Source organism: Echiichthys vipera, assembly GCF_963691815.1.
Source record: "Echiichthys vipera genome assembly, chromosome: 18".
Classification (NCBI taxonomy): Eukaryota; Metazoa; Chordata; class Actinopteri; order Perciformes; family Trachinidae; genus Echiichthys; species Echiichthys vipera.
The window spans coordinates 6,533,782-6,549,812 of NC_139843.1; the positions used below are offsets into that span (position 1 = coordinate 6,533,782).

General features: G+C 42.5%; 1 protein-coding gene across 1 annotated transcript in view; it reads right to left on the reverse strand.

Moving 5' to 3' along the window:
* Positions 1-16,031, reverse strand: part of sdk2b (sidekick cell adhesion molecule 2b) — an 88,786-nt gene continuing 72,755 nt past the window's right edge. The window contains exons 42-44 of the mRNA XM_083932349.1: positions 14,489-14,627; positions 8,302-8,431; positions 1-2,186 (exon numbers count right to left, since the gene is read on the reverse strand). Coding sequence (XP_083788475.1) covers positions 1,728-2,186; positions 8,302-8,431; positions 14,489-14,627 — 728 coding nt within the window. The 3' untranslated portion in view covers positions 1-1,727. The remainder of the gene's footprint in view (positions 2,187-8,301; positions 8,432-14,488; positions 14,628-16,031) is intronic.

Here is a 16,031-nt window from a genome sequence, read left to right on the forward strand (position 1 = left end):
GATAAGCTTTTGTTGCGTACAATGAAATCACCCCACAGAGAAAAAAAAGAATAAGTAGATGACGTTTTTTTTCTTAGTTTTTTTTTTTGAATTATGAGAACTAGGAACACACCACTGAGTCTTCACTATAGCGTTATGAGTGCGCCTGGCGGGCGGCTTGGACGGCGCCGGCCCTCTGTGGCGTTACTCCAGGCAGGTTTACAGATGCTGCAGGACAATCTCTTTGTTACCAGACACACGGTGAATGATCTGAAGAGCTTACGCACAAGAAGTGTAATCACACGCACACATGCACACGCACACACACACACACACACACACACATTAGCATTTGGGACAATACAGTCACACCTGAATAGTACAGAGTGTTTGATTACACAAAAAGGGAAAGAGGTGAGGCAATTCAATGACATCATCTCTTGGCGCAGGCTTAGCGCTGCCCCGTGACTGTGAGCAGTGACAGAAGAGATATACCAGCAGGGAAAACAGGAAAAAAAAAACTTTGTTTCTTATCAAAATCTCACTATTAACATTTTAGCGCAACTGTGCCCACATGTGACTGTCCCTGTCTACTTCAGTTTTGACCCTTTTAGGTCATATTTCAAAGCATTTTCAGTAGACATATGCAAAATGAGACAATGAGATGTGTGTATATGTGAGCCAGCAAAGGGTGAAAACAAAATATGGGCTGTGAATGCAAATGACTTCACGCCCCACATCTGTCAGGATTAAAAGAAGGCTCTCGTAGTGAGAGGCCAGCTATTACGATGCCACAGTCAAGGGCACCGTCAGCAGTTCGGTAACAGTTGGTGCCAGATATCATAAATAAGTGTTTCTCTATCAAGGCATCGCTGATCCACCATTACACACTCACAAAAAGACTTAAACACTTTGACTTTACCAGATATACACTCATTTCATATATCTGTAGGATCCTTCAGGCACAGCATAGTCATTGACATTTGACCTGCCTTGGCTAGTTTTTCTATGTATTTGTGTGCTGGAGGTCAGAGAGCTGTTTCCATGGAAACCCACGATTGGTTCGCCAACGTCCGCTTAAAACTCTCCGGGCCAACGCATTATAATTTGTTCATTTTGGCATGAATTCCACATCCATGTCTGTCTTTTAGCACTTCCTCTATTTTGTTGTTTTAACATCCAGTCCAAACAAACACTTGTCCTTTCACTTCCACGATATGGCTCCATCGTAATGTTATTTCAGTCTCCATCAATGCCGACTCTGCATTGACTTGATTTTGTCTTTTAGGTACATCTACTATATATATGTATATATATATTTATATTCATGTGTGTGTGTGTGTGTGTTTTCAGAGATTCTTGTGGCTTTGTACAGAATCAAGAGATTATCGTTTGAATGAGTTCAAAGAAAAAATTACAAAAAAAAGGAGGAAATAAAGTTATGCAAATAGTTCAAACAGCAAAATAAAAGTGAACAAATGATGCAGCGAGTATTTTATCAACTGGTGAGAGAAAACTACACTTCCACACATTAAACAATTAAAAAAAGTGCTCCAAAAAGTCTGTTTTGTTCTGCATGTCTCCAGGCTGACTAAAGAAAAACAACATGTAATAAAACAGAAATAGTGATGAAAAGAAAAAGGATGGCGTAAATAACTTGATTGAGTTGACTGCGCGTTACTGTGTTCTCCTTCAACACAAGGTGGGTAGGTATTTCCGGAAATTTCAAAGTCCTTTTTCAGCATTTTTCACACAAAGGAGGAGAAGCCAGCGATTGGGGCCCGTGAGCCTGGGGCTAGGCTGCTGGGGGGCCTATAGAGGGTGCTGTGCTGGCTTGGGGGGTTGGAGCTTTGCTGGGAGGGGGTGGGAGTCCGGCTACCTTTGGGCCTGAACAGGCTGCCTTGGCCCTGGGGTGGCACCTGAGGTGGGACCTGAGGCGGGCCCTGAGGCTGGCCCTGGGCTTGCTGAGGCTGGGGGCTAGGTGAACTGAGCTGGGGTGGGAGGGGAGGTAGAGGAGGCAGCGGTGGTGGGGCGCAGTGCTCCGGCTCGCCCGACTCGGACTCAGTGTAGCTGTAGGCCTGTGCCCGGGATATGCCTTTCTGTTGGCGGCGCCAGGAGTTGTAGTAAGTGGGGTCGCTTATGTAGTGGTTGACGAAGGAGTGGGTCTTCTGTCGGTTAGGGTCCACCTCATACTCACTGTCACTTCCCTGCGAAAGACAGAAAACACATATTGATATGTAGAGTTAGCAGGGGACGACTCTGTTTATGTTTCCATGTGGAGCAGTTAGAGATGCTGAGGCTATATGTGTAAATGAATATGAAGTTATTGAATTATTCTGAGCAAAGTTATCAATTCACAATCATCCAAATAACACACACACACACATGCACACACACAATTACATTTACAACACAGCACAAGAACGTATGGACACCAAAAATGGTCAAAAATGGTCAAAGCATGATTACAGAAGGACGACTTGTTACTGAAGCGTGCATTGTAGACAGACCATCAACACAAGATGGCAAAGGTCAATTTATCTTCAGGACTTAATCGGTATGTTCAGGGTTTAAGATCTTTGTATCCACACCACGCCAGCAAGACGGGAGTTGGTAAAACCTGTAATTGGGATCTGAGGGAGAGGATTGGATGGGGACTAGCAATAGGAACCAGTCTCCTATCAGGCTACAAACATTCAAAGCAAGCAGCCACAGGAACCTCACCAAATGCAGTGGAAGTGTATGTAGGCCACCTGTCCCATATGAAAACACCAGCGCCTCCTATGGGTGAACAAAACAATGGGTTTTACAGTACATCACCATAACAGAATGATTCAAATGGCCCAGTCATGATGATGGTTATAATATAATAAATACAGGTATGTTATACATATATGTATATGTATATAACAAGCTAGAAATAAAACAGAGGTTGTGCAGTGCATTCTCAAACACAGAAAGTGGGATTTTAGGAGTCTAGTGGGAAGAAGGTAGATTATATTTTCCCCATTCTTTAAATCAGTTTCAATTCCCTTCAATCTGTAAATAAATGACTCTAACCCTCAGCACATTCTCACTGACCCTCAACTGTGCTGCAGGCTAGGCTAGAAACTATTGTATTCATGTCAAGTAACATTCCAGGTGTCAAACGAAAAAGCAATGTGATCATTGCACACTCGGTGGGGATTGCTCAACTAATTGCCTTGAAAGCAAGCTGCCAATTGGCTAGCTAGCCTGTGATTAAGCACCTGGCCACGAAGAACTGATGTACTTGGCTTTGCCAATATCTGCACTGGATAATTGCCCAAAGAGGTGACTTGGAGAATCCATTAGGTGTGGTACAAAAGTAAGGCAACAATGGCTTATTCTTTTCAGAACAGTTACTGCAGAGGTGCTGCTGATAATTGTGACTGTAGTAAGGTTTCTTTGCTCTCTCTCTCTCTCTCACCCCCTCGTATCAGCTCTGGTCTCGTACAGAAACATGGCTGTTGGCGCACACAATCTCGAAGGATACACTCCAGAGCACAGCTCTCACGCTGGATATTGCACAGCACATATGTGATACATATGGCAGTAGGCTCAGATTTCTCTCAGCCTCGACATGGTTCATGTCTCTTGTGCCGAAGCCCTACACAAACACTTTTCTCTTAAAGTTGTCAGCAGAGTTTATATATTTCCAAACAGAATGCTGTGTTGGATATCCTGCTCTTTTTTTTAATCTTCTTTGGTTCTAAACAAAGGAAAATGCCCCCCCCCCCCCACACACACACACACACGCACGCGCACACACCTTTTTCTTCTACAAAGTAATCGATGGCAGACTTTGTGCACTGAGAGATCTGGCTCAACCAATAAAGTTGAATATAATGATTATACTTAGTGTCTCTTGCTTCCTTTTATATTTCTCTCAACAACGACAGCAGGGATGTGAGATGCATCTATGGCTGTCTGTGTTTGTTGTCCATTCCTAATACTGTTACCCAGTCGTAAACACTTGAGGCCAACCAGTTGAAAAGCATTCCAGCCATGCCAGTATGTTTAGCAACACAACAACACAATAACAAGATCCATTCACAGTGGATGAACAAGTAATACTGAGCCACTTCAAGAGCTATTACCTCACTCTAAAAGAATTAACACTGCAATGAGACATGGAGCCCCACTCGTGTGTGTGTGTGTGTGTGTGTGTGTGTGTGTGTGTGTGTGTGTGTGTGTGTGTGTGTGTGTGTGTGTGTGTGTGTGTGTGTGTGTGTGTGTGTGTGTGTGTGTGTGTGTGTGCGTGTGTGTGTGTGTGTTAGTGGGAATGAGTAAGTGCAGACCAAGTGTTGACAAAGTGAATGGTGTCCTACTTCTGCCTGGCTGTGGAGTGTGTACAACAGATGTTTTTAGTTCAGGTATAAACCACTGCAATCTGTCCTATTTTTTTTTTTGCGTTTGGTTCATCACCAGTCTTTAACAGAAATAACTCAAGGATCCAATTGAGGAACATACAGTGAAGATGCTTGACAATTTGCCTCTGGGGCAGCACGGCCCGTGAAACATCTCCGTAACTCATTACGAGCTAATTACTCGAGCTGAATGCTGTGAAAGAAACAGACTTAAGGCATGAAATGCAGCATTGCACCTTAGCCTCAAGGGAACCACCAGCGTATTGATGCAAGTATATGTGTAAGTCAGACACATACCAGTCTGCCAATGACAATTAGGAGACATTTTTTTCATCATTATGGTGTTAAATTAAGCAGAGAAAGCGATTAAGACATGTATCCAATTAACTGGTGAAATCTCTCGACAGTAGTTTGTTTCATCATGAGAAAGTCCCCCTGTGTTTGTGTTTGTGTTTACCATTGCTAGCATCATAGTAGGTGAACAATGTGGGAAAGGGAAAAAATATAAGAAAATATAACCATGGATTTGCGTTAAATATAGTTTACTCTTTTGTGTAGATTAATTGGTCATCTCTGGCAAATAGGGCAGATGTTCAGACAATCTATCACTTGAACTTTGACCTCAGTCTTGAGTTCAGCTGCAACTACCCATTACTGTCATTGTTGATTAATCTGTTGAATAATCGATTAGCTGTTTGGTCCATGAGAAATTATACATTTTACGGGTAAACAAACCAGAAAGTATGCACACTGGAACCTGAGAATTTTGTCGAAAGCTTTGAAAGTTGACAACTAATCGATTCAACTTTGCAGGTATAGTGTAGAATGAGACATTACATAACATGCTGTCATATCAGTTTTAAACCTATTCTTGTTTTTAATCAACATTTATACCTAAAGTTGTTCCCCACAGCACCTTACGATAACGCAAGTGTTAAAATGCTTTGTAAGTAACTTTTAATTTGACCTTCCTGTGGTTTGTATAATGGCATGGGACTGAAAGAACAATCTCATGGCAATCCTGTCCCCCATCCCCCCAAACAAAGCTGATGCATACCCCAATACCACAGAGTGGGTCAGTCCTTTGTCCTCTAGTTATGGATTTTTGCAACGAGGACGGGGAGGAAAAGGGGGAGGCTGTCTATGTTACTCTCATTGATGAAGTGAACGCAGCAGGGGTCCCCAGAGACAAAGACAATATATGTGGGGCTCGAGGGGGATTAAAAAGTCCAGAGTACATACATTTGTGTGGGTTTTCAGCGATTTCTGTGTAGAAAAAAAGGAGATTAGATTTTTTGGAATATGTTTTTGGCATACTGAAATACCTGCCACATCAAAGTGAAGTTGTATTTAGTCATCATCAAGACATGGATATAGGCCTCCAATCCCTTCTCACTGCTATAATGCATGTTGCTTTTATCAGAACAACTATGATCTGGGGATTTGAGATTTTGTCGTGCATCAGTCCCAGACTGAAGGACTTTAATCAGAGTAATGGTAGCGCGTGCTTTTGTTGCCATTCCATACTAATAGTTTTTTTTTTATTTAATTTATTTCCTTTCTGTAGTTTAGGACTATGAGACTAGTTTCCATTGACCCACTATTTCTGTCTCTCCCCACTATCCTCTATAGACGCCTTGAATTTATTAAAAAATAAATGTAATTTAATTGCAGCTATGGTTCTCCTTTATTCTGGGTAATGACATCATACTTTCAGACTGGGCCAGTCAAAACAAAGTGGTGCGTTGTCACCAGAGACAATTCAAACATTACAAAAAGTGTTTTCTGTTGAGCCTCAGCCAAAAAAGCTACAGTAGCCAGGTAGAGAGAGAGGGAGTGGGAGGGTGGACAAAGAGTGAGTAGATGGAGGCAGAGAGAGAGAGAGAGAGAGAGCGAGAGAGAGAGAGAGAGAGAGAGAGAGAGAGAGAGAGAGAGAGAGAGGAGAGAGAGAGAGGAGAGAGAGAGGGCAGACATTTTCATTTCTCTCCCCCGGAATGCCACTCTGCAGAGAGAGCATGATCTACAATCCATCTCTGACTCAGAGATGAGATCATCTATCTTTGACTGGTTTCGGCCTCAAATGACACGCAAAGACAGTGCCACAGAGACAACCTTGCGAAATGAAAAAGCCTATACTCTGAGGGAAAAAAGTCAATAGGGAGCTACCTGCAGGGGAGCCGAGCAGTAATGGTGGCCCTGTTGCTTTGCCAAGTCAATGTTAGCTTTCTCCAAATCCTCTGGAGGAGGAGTACAATAGTGAACTCATACCTGCTGGTGCTGGTGGAGCCCCCGGGGATTAAAGAGGACAGACATCACAATGTCATACTGATAGCTTAGAGTTATCCGCTCAATAAAACTTCAAAGAGCATTCCTGGACTTTTCTGAAGCACCATTGGGTGCTGATATGGTGGCCTGTCAGGGGAATGGCAGAGGAACCCTAGGGTAACAGGCAGTGCTCTGTGTGGTGTAGCTCATCAAAGCCAGCCCCTTGAGTGTGCGGTGTGGCAGAAGGCGCATTGTCATCTCAGGCTGAGGGGGCAGTTGCTGCATTAGGACTGTGTTTGACAATACACAAGTGCGAAAGGTAGATATGTCACACAGGCGATGAAATGACGAAATGATTCATTCGAGGGGATGTTATCGTGCTGCGAAAGATCCTGTCTGTAACGATTCATTGTAGGGAGATTTTCATTTGATCTGGAAATAGGACTTAGGTCCCGATAAGGTCAGGTGAGGAAAGACTCCTGGCTGCGGAATTCACACTAGGGAGGTATCTGGCTGAGAGATGTTCCAAGATAATTTGAGAAATGCCCAGAGTAAGGAATTTGTAGATAAAAGAGAACGCTGAAGCAAGCCTAAAAGCAAGGGAATTCAGGACTGTATACCCCCCCCCCTGATGCTTTCATCTGACTAGGATCAAAACCAGCCTGCAGATCGCAATATGGTTCGCCCGAACTACTGCGGGGAGTAGGTGACACGACAACAAAAACAGAAATAACATAATGCATATTTCAGAAACAATAACATGGAGAATAAAGGAAAATCCCCCAAATAAAAAGAAGGCCAGAAATAAGAGGCATGAGGGTGGGCCGCACACAGACAGATCAATGAGAAGGGAGACAGAGAGAAAGAAAGTCACTATTTGTCGATTGCTCTTACTGGGGAAAAAGCAGTTCGTCTAAGGACGTAGGGCAGGCCACGAATTGGACATTGGAGCAATACTTGTTCATCTATCAGCCCTGACAGCGTCTGCTTAGAGTGCTTTAAAAATTAAACGCGATTAAAACTACATTTGACTACTTTCAACACTAATGAGACTAGGCTCTGCCACGGAAAAGGAGCGAATACAGTATTTTAGTTTTCCTCAGATGGCTTTTACTGACTCTGACCTGACTTACAGAAAATGCTGTAGAAAGGTTGGATAGGCTGCCTGGCTGAAAAGGTACCTTCCAATCCGTAACCAGCTCTCCAATAAACTTTGTAGAGTCCACGTGCCCTGGCTGTCTTACATAACAAGTGCTGTGGCTGAGTGCAGTGGCCTGGATCGCAGGTGGATGTTTGCCGAGTGACATTCTCCACAGGTCACCGCCTGGTCTAAAAACTGCTTTGCCGCCACTGAGCAGAGTCATTAATCTTTCGTCTCTCTTTGTGCATTACTGTAGCTCTTTCTTATGACCTCTGCAGGCCAGATAGCATCCAGGTGAATGACAGAGAAAAGGACACGATATGAACAGCATGAACTGACAAAAAAAACACCGCACAGCCAATAAAGACGACGCAAAGCGGAATTCCAGAGGAATTCAAGGAGATGGCGGTGTGCACACAGACAGGTACAAACATTTAACAAATACACACTTAATGCAGACGGACGGTGAACATTTTACATACAGCGATCATACAAGATGTAGTTCACAAACAAGAGTTGCTACTGCACCTGTGAGTCTGAGATTTCGGATGGTTTTTCTGTCAGGCTGCTGCTCTCTGCAGGGATCAGGTCATTGTACTTTGTGCTGACGTCCTCGTCTGAATAGTGGAGACTGCCTGGACTGGGCCTAGGAGGAGACCTGGGCAAAGATAAAGATCAGAGGGATTCAGTTGGTTGTTGTCCTTCACCAAAGACAAAATAACTTTTTGGTCCATCTGTCTATGACAATTGTACCGGCCAAAACATTTTTCAACGGGACATAAAACTGCAAAAGATAAAAACAAACACAAACAAACAAACAGGTCCTGTTTGTTGAGTACCCGCAGCAAACACTCCTCGCCCCTCCTTTATCTGTGACGTGCTATTAAATATCATTTTAATCATCCTTTATTTTTCCTTTTAGGTTGATCTACCAATGTGCCGCCTCATACTGGCAGACTATCTTTGCAGATAACACATGTGTAACCCTCGTAAGGGTCAAGCAAAGAATTGTAATATAGTAAATAATAATAATAATTAATGCAGTTATGGATGGACATATGTTGCAGAGTTGATGCAAAAAAAATGTGGTCAGTTAACTTCCGTGTTGTAGTGATTATTGAGTGGCGAGTGCCAATTCGGGATCCTTTCGTAGACTTTTACATTGTTCATGATAACCATTGAAAATCAACTAGAAATTTCAAATATAATTCCAGTTTTTGTCGTCTTTCCTATCAAAGTCGTTGCTAAGCTATGTGAATGCACTGAAACTACAAAAAAGGGGGCAGAGATCATGTCAGACGATCTGCCAGATTTGAAAAACAAGATGAGAAAACAAAGATAAGCATGACAACTTCTCTTACAGCTTTGTCGAAACGCACATTCTGACTGTTGCAGAGAAAGATAAAATAGTCACGGCTGAAATAACTTTCCAGAGTTGTGAAATCCTTCTCTTAGCATTACAAACAACAATGTTTTGGCGATTCACAGATCGGTTACTCAAAATGGGACTTTCTGATTGTATTTCATAGTCTCGTCAGTACCTGAAGCTACGCGGCCCCAAACGCCACCCCCCCTCCCCCAAACGCAGCCCCTTGCTTTGTTTACCACAAGGCTGATTTCAGTCTGAGGTGTTCAAGAGCTCATGTTTCTTACGCCAGCAGACTTTGTTGTATTGATGTCGCTGTGTTTACTTTGGTGAGTACAGTGCTATCATAACCAATAGAAAACAAAAGCCGGCTTATGCAAATAAGAACCGAGTTGTTGTCCTTTAAAAATCATTTGGCCTTCTTTATTGAATTCATAAATCATATTGAAAGTAGTTTCTGAGAAACAGGCAAACTTAGCAGTGCAATGACTCAAGGCCTCCCTCATTCCCACTAACGTAAGAGACACTACAGTGAGCGCTTCCTCTCAAGTTCACATGCATCACTGTCTGAATGTATAGGACTGCAGCCTGATGAGGATCATGGGACACTCATGAGATGACTCCCTGCAGCCACTAGCTGAATATGAATAATTCACCCTGGTTCAGTCCTCACTGTGGGCTGTGGAACGTCAAACTACTGGGTCCTTGTGACTAAATTATAAACTAAACGATTGCATTGCTCAAGCGGTCATCAAACAAACGGCAGCCTCAGGCTCTGCTTTGGCAAATGTTATCAGAGCCTACATGAATGATTGCACGGATTACACTGTCAGTGGCATCCTGCAGCGATCAAATATGTCATTCAGATGTATGTGTAAAGAGTGTAAGTGATAGGGCTGAGCAAAGAGGGGCTGTAAAGAGAGAATAAGGTGAAGGAGAGGTGTTGAGTGAGCGTTACAGCTGAAAGAAAGAAGGAATGAGGAAAAATGAGGGCAGAGGAAGATGAAATACTGGAAAAACATTCCCTAAAATGGTGTGCTCTAGTCAGGGGTTCTTTGAGTAAATATGAAAGGGAAAAACAGCTCTTGGTGCCTAAGCTCCTCCGTACTTTCCACTGTCGCCGGTCCTGCTAAACAAACACCCATCTGTTTCTGCTGATTGGTGCTGGTTTGGCTGAGCCCGCTGGGACATACTGACTCTTGTTGACTTTCCAGGCCAGAGTGTTGGCGGCCAGTTGCTGCCAGCGGAGCTGCTGCAGCACACACAAAGCCGCTTTACGCGTCGAAAACCACATTAGCATTATTCAAAATAAATATATTTTGAAAGCATTTAAAAAATGCTGCGGGTAAATTCCAGCAGTTTTCATAAGGACTGGAATTTTGAGTGTGGCGCGGACAAAATGGAAAACTCCCTGGGGAAATCACAGAGCAAGCTGTAAATCAATTACACTTGATAAGTTATATTAAACTAAATTCACTTCAGCAGAGGATTGAAACGTGTGTGAGAGCTACTTATATACAGTGTACTACAGGTCGGCGAACTTGTTATCTCTCTAACTCCGTGTCTCTTACATGACTTTGCTTAATTTTGCAAAATGGACACACATTTCTACTGGTTCAGACCTTTTTACATTTATTAGGTGTTATAAAATAATGGATAAATATTTATTTTGTATATTGAAAATAGATTCTTTACAAAAAGGCAAACAGGAAGCCCAAGTAGAAAAAATGAAAGAAAAAAAATTAAATCATGAGGAAAGTCACTTTTAGATGAGTGTGAGCTACATCAATGGATGGAATTAGAGTGTATATTTAGATGGTGTGTATTAATGTACAAACATGTCTGATCATGCATGATATACATGTATGCACATCCATCATGTCATACCTGAGGTATAACTGTAAATGCATACTGGACTTCACTGTATTAACTGCATTATGTACTTTACTCTTGCTCTACTCCATTATAAACATTTTCTCTTTATAAGTGGATTTTGCACTACCATTCCTATGCATCCCATGCCATAATGACATAACGTATAACTTTTTTTTTTTTACGATACAACCTTTCTAAGATGCGGTCCAACTAAAAAAAAACCTTACAACAAAGTTTCATCGACAACTCTGAATTCCACTCCTGTGCACTCATTCCCAAAAGGACTCTAATGTAACCTTTACCAGCCTCTGTTCCTCAGAAGACCGCACAGCGAGTCCCCCTTACAGCACAGCCAAACAAAGAGCCGTAGCCAGTGTGAAGAAATGCTCTCGGGAGCCCACTGGGTCATTATGATAAACTGCCTGTTTCAAAACATTGAAGAAGCTCAGCCCATTTTCACCTTGTCTCCTTGACTCTCATACACAGTTGAATGAGGCGTGAATTATTTATCAGCTCTCTCATTTGGATAGAGGAGGGTGCACTTAATCCTCTCGCAGCAAAATTCCGTCAGCGTTACGTTCGGCTAAGAGAAGAGAACCAGGGGGTGAAATCAAATCTGCCCCTGGTCTATACTCATTATCAGGCTCTCCTCTTGCTACAATCGCCTGTAGGGACTCATTAACATGTCTGAAGTGTCCAAGAGCTTTGTCACACAAGAGTGTTTAGAACCCTGTTAATCTACGCTAAATTACTTCATCGAGACCTCCTCCGTGTCAAAGTAAGTTTCAAACTATTGAAAGAGAATGATACAAAGCTACAGGGACGATGCTACTAATCCGCTCCTCTTTATCATAACAGCCGTAAAACATTGATCTTCCCGGTGTCGAACCTCAACCCAGAGACACGTTTGGACTCCTGTGTGTGAATCCAAGTAGGAGTTTAAGTGCTGTCGGAGTGGATTTGCACTACTGATGTCTTACATAAGTCTCTTTCACACATGCACTGGAACCCTGGACTTATCTAGACATCACCTGGAAGAGCTGTATGCAGGAACACAAATATGTGAATTAGTTGGACTTTACAGTGCCAGCACCCTAGTACAAAGTTGATGTCATGTCCGATTGCTATCATGTGGTCGGCGCGAAAGCTGAATTTTTCCACATCCATGGGTGTACTTATGTTTCAGTACACTGTTTCCGTATGTGTATTTGTGTATGGGTATGTGTTTATATATAGGTGTGACGTCCCTCCGTGGAGGTGGAGGTGTGTCTGTACATGTTTGTACACCTACATACCACATTTCTGCTTAATTTTTAATTATTATTATTTTATAGATTAGTTTTAATTTCACTTCTTATGTATTATTATTTCTCGTTTTTATATGTGTTTCTTCTTTTCTAAGTGAGGGTAATAAAAATATATTAAAAAGAAACTAAAAAAATTCAGCATCCAACAACAGCCGACGCATACTAACTAACAGTTGAACCAAAGAGTCTCGATGTTTATGATCAACTATGCAAACTGCACGCTTTACACACGTGCCACTCATTACCTAAACCAGTATTTCCAGTATTTCCAGTGTCTGACATGGACAACTTCCTGTTCTGTTCCACATGTATGAAAGAGAGTTCATATGAGAAAACAGCTAATACCATAGGACCACATAATACCTATATATTTTTTATTTTAACCAGAATTAGCAATGTGCTGTTGAACAGTTAATTCAAGTGTATGTTAGTGTTACTATTTTTCACATACATTTGAACCTCCTTACAGGGATTTACAATTCAAGTAGTACGTTTTCAGACACCCAGAGTTACCTTGGCTGACCCGGATCGTGACTGAATTTACTGTCGTGCACATGTTCCCTTTTGTTTTTTTTTGTTTTTTTTTTGTTTTTTGTAATTGATCTCCACAATGAAAAAAATGTCTGTATCCAAAATCAAACATAGATGGCATTGGCTGTCTGACACAGCTCTGGGTAAGAACGAATACAGTGGGATTAAGAACGTTTGATTTCTGATCCTGGTATCAGGCAGAGTACTTGGTATTCTGAGACCGGAGATCAAGATGTGGTATTAATCCATAATCAGGGGGCTCAGGTGTTGGGATTTGGGTTCCTCAGCTATGGGCTGAGTTCAAAGAGTGCTGAGTCTGAAAGTACATCTGTGCATTCTTTCACTCCCAGCCTCCCCCTTCAAGCCCAGAGACATAATAGGAAGCTGCCTGGAAGCTCCTCAAAAGACCTGGAGCTGCTTTGATCTGGCCTCAAGGCTGCACTCACATGCACACATACAAATGCACACACCGAAAAACAAATTTCTCACACATTCTTATGCACAAAACAATGTAGGTTTAACAATATGGACATGCAGACTCATACACACACGGAGGAGGCGAATTCCCAAACCACGTCTCCCAGTCAGTACAACTACAGAATGCTATGAGATACATATGAAATGCAGTCGCTGTCCTTAAGAAGATGCTTGCATTTGCAAAGTATACAGTCAGATCCAAAACTGGATTTATGACTGAGCCCCATGCTGTGTTCTTAGCACAGGGGCCAGTCAGAGTCATTAGCTTTAAAACAAGGTCATTGTCTCAGCCTGCTGCATGTCCTACAGCTGGAATTCACTGAAATTCAGAGATTTAAGCCCTAGCTGTCACAAGGAGAGAGTTTCTTTCCACTTTGCTGAAAATGTTTTGAGGCATGAGGTCACGCTTTCACAGATAACCCAATGATCTGACCTTAAGCTTCAAGTTTAAATATCATCTTGCAAGAGGACCTTTTATGCTTTTCTGTGTTTTCTGAGCTAAAAGTGTTCTTTTATAGTGATGTTTCACAATAACAATGTGTCAAATGAAGAAGTACTTGCATTTAGACGTGAGCCCTGCCGACTGCCTGGGTTGGCTGTGCTCAGCTCTGAACGCTAGGGTGTCGGTCGCTATTAGAGATTTCCTTGCATTTCTGGAATTATGTAAAAGAAGCTGGACTCCCCTATTGGTCATGCTGCACACAGGCTCAAACTGTGAGCTGCAAGTTCGGCCACTTTTATGCTGTTGAGGTGTTTATTTTGGAGGTTAACCTTTTAAAGTTAACCTTAGCATGTTGTGTGGCTAATATGGCCAGCTTCTAAATAGACAGTGTTTACAGCTGCTGAGTTAACTGATTCCGTATATGGGAAGGAGCATAACATTTCCCGGCACGCATCGTAAACAGTTGACCAATCACAGCAGAGCGGACCAGCCGACCAATCAGAGCACACGGGGATTTTCAGAAAATGGGGGTAAAAGCTCAGACAGAGCCTGCTCATATGAGCCTGCCACCCAAAGGTGCTGCATGGGTGCTGCAGCAATGGACAATATGAGAAATATAATGTGTTTTTAAAGATCAAAAATACAAATGTGACCCTAGAAACTAGCTCAATAGGGCATCTTTAACGTTCTGGTTCATAAGCCTTGTGCATCACTGACCTGGTGTAGACACCGTTCTTTCGGCAGAAAGAGTTTTTGACAGACAGCCTTCGGTTGTTGAGTTCCAGAGCGGGGAAGCGTCCTTCGTCCAGGCTGACCATGTCTCCGTGGGTCAGAGCGTTACAGTTGGAGTTGTTACCTGGACACACGTACAGAGACACTGTGTGACCACAGGCCAGACGGACAGGCAGGTTAGTGCATGGGGAGGGTGGGTGGAACTGATGAATGGCTTATTTAGTGGGTGAGTGAGTGAATCAAATCAGGAATAGGATGAAATATAGAGAGATGATTAAATTATTCTATATTAAAAACAAGGATGAATGAACTATCTGCAGAGTGAATAAAGGGCATTATATATATCATTATAGTTTTTCATGTCAAGTAAACTCTCAAGGACTAATATTTGTGACTTTAAGCAAAAATTCCTTAGTTTGGTGAATGTGCTTATTTGCTGTTTGCGTTACATGAAAAGATCAATACCCCAAAATCTGTAACTGTAGCCAGCAGCTTGTTAGCTTAGCTTAGCATTAAGACTGGAAACAGGGGGAAACTGCTAGCCTGGGGGGTTAATTAGTGGGTTTTAGAGGCACTGTTTCCTTCAGACAGAGCAAGGCTAGCAGTTTTCCCTTGTTTCCAGTCTTTGTTAGCCAACAGGCTTCAGATTTATATTGAACAGACACGAGCGGTATCAATTCTCTCATCTAAGTTTCAGTACAAAAGTAAATAAGCCCATTTCCCAAAACGAAGGGAACTTTCACAACGAGGTCAGTAATGCAAAAATGTGGCATACATAACAAATAATTTGAGTCTCGAGCAATAAAGTTTCAAATAAACGACAGACATGTACCACAATGAAAACTTTACAGTGTATTAAACACAGCATGGAGACATGTTACCAAAGGTCTAATGACAAAGGACATTTCCTATAGAATACGACATCACACCGTTATGAGTACAAATGTATATGCAAACACATGTAGAAAATACTTCAGAATATGATAAATGAGTGTGCCCCCCAGTGTAAACAGTCTGTGGATCACACATGAATAGACAATAACGCAACTATTTTGCATCAACTCCCAAGTGTCCCTCGTGATTAATCAACCCTGCACACACTATAAACTGAGAGTGACAGACTTGCTATGCTGCTCGACAGTAGATTAATGTTTGGAGGCACTTTCGCTCGCCATGCTACAGGTTAAGAACACTCTCAGTCATCCAAACGACTTATGAGGGACAGCAGTGAAGGCCAGGACCTCCGTGGTTGCTCCAGGGGCTATTTAAGGTCAATTGGTGGTTATGCAAACACAAAGTAAAAGAAAAACCACTAGGGAAGGTCCAGTAGCCTTGGCCAGATTCCTAGAGGGGAATATGGAGGCTTTGAGGGAGTCTTTGTGTTAGAGTGAGAAGGAACCTCTTGTTTTCCCTCCGTCAGTCAGAAAGATGGGCAGTGACCCGCATGGACCCCCCTCCCCTCCCATGCCTGGCAGCTAAACAGCAATGGCAGAAGTGCTGAGCCGAGGGAAATACCCGCTGATGTCAG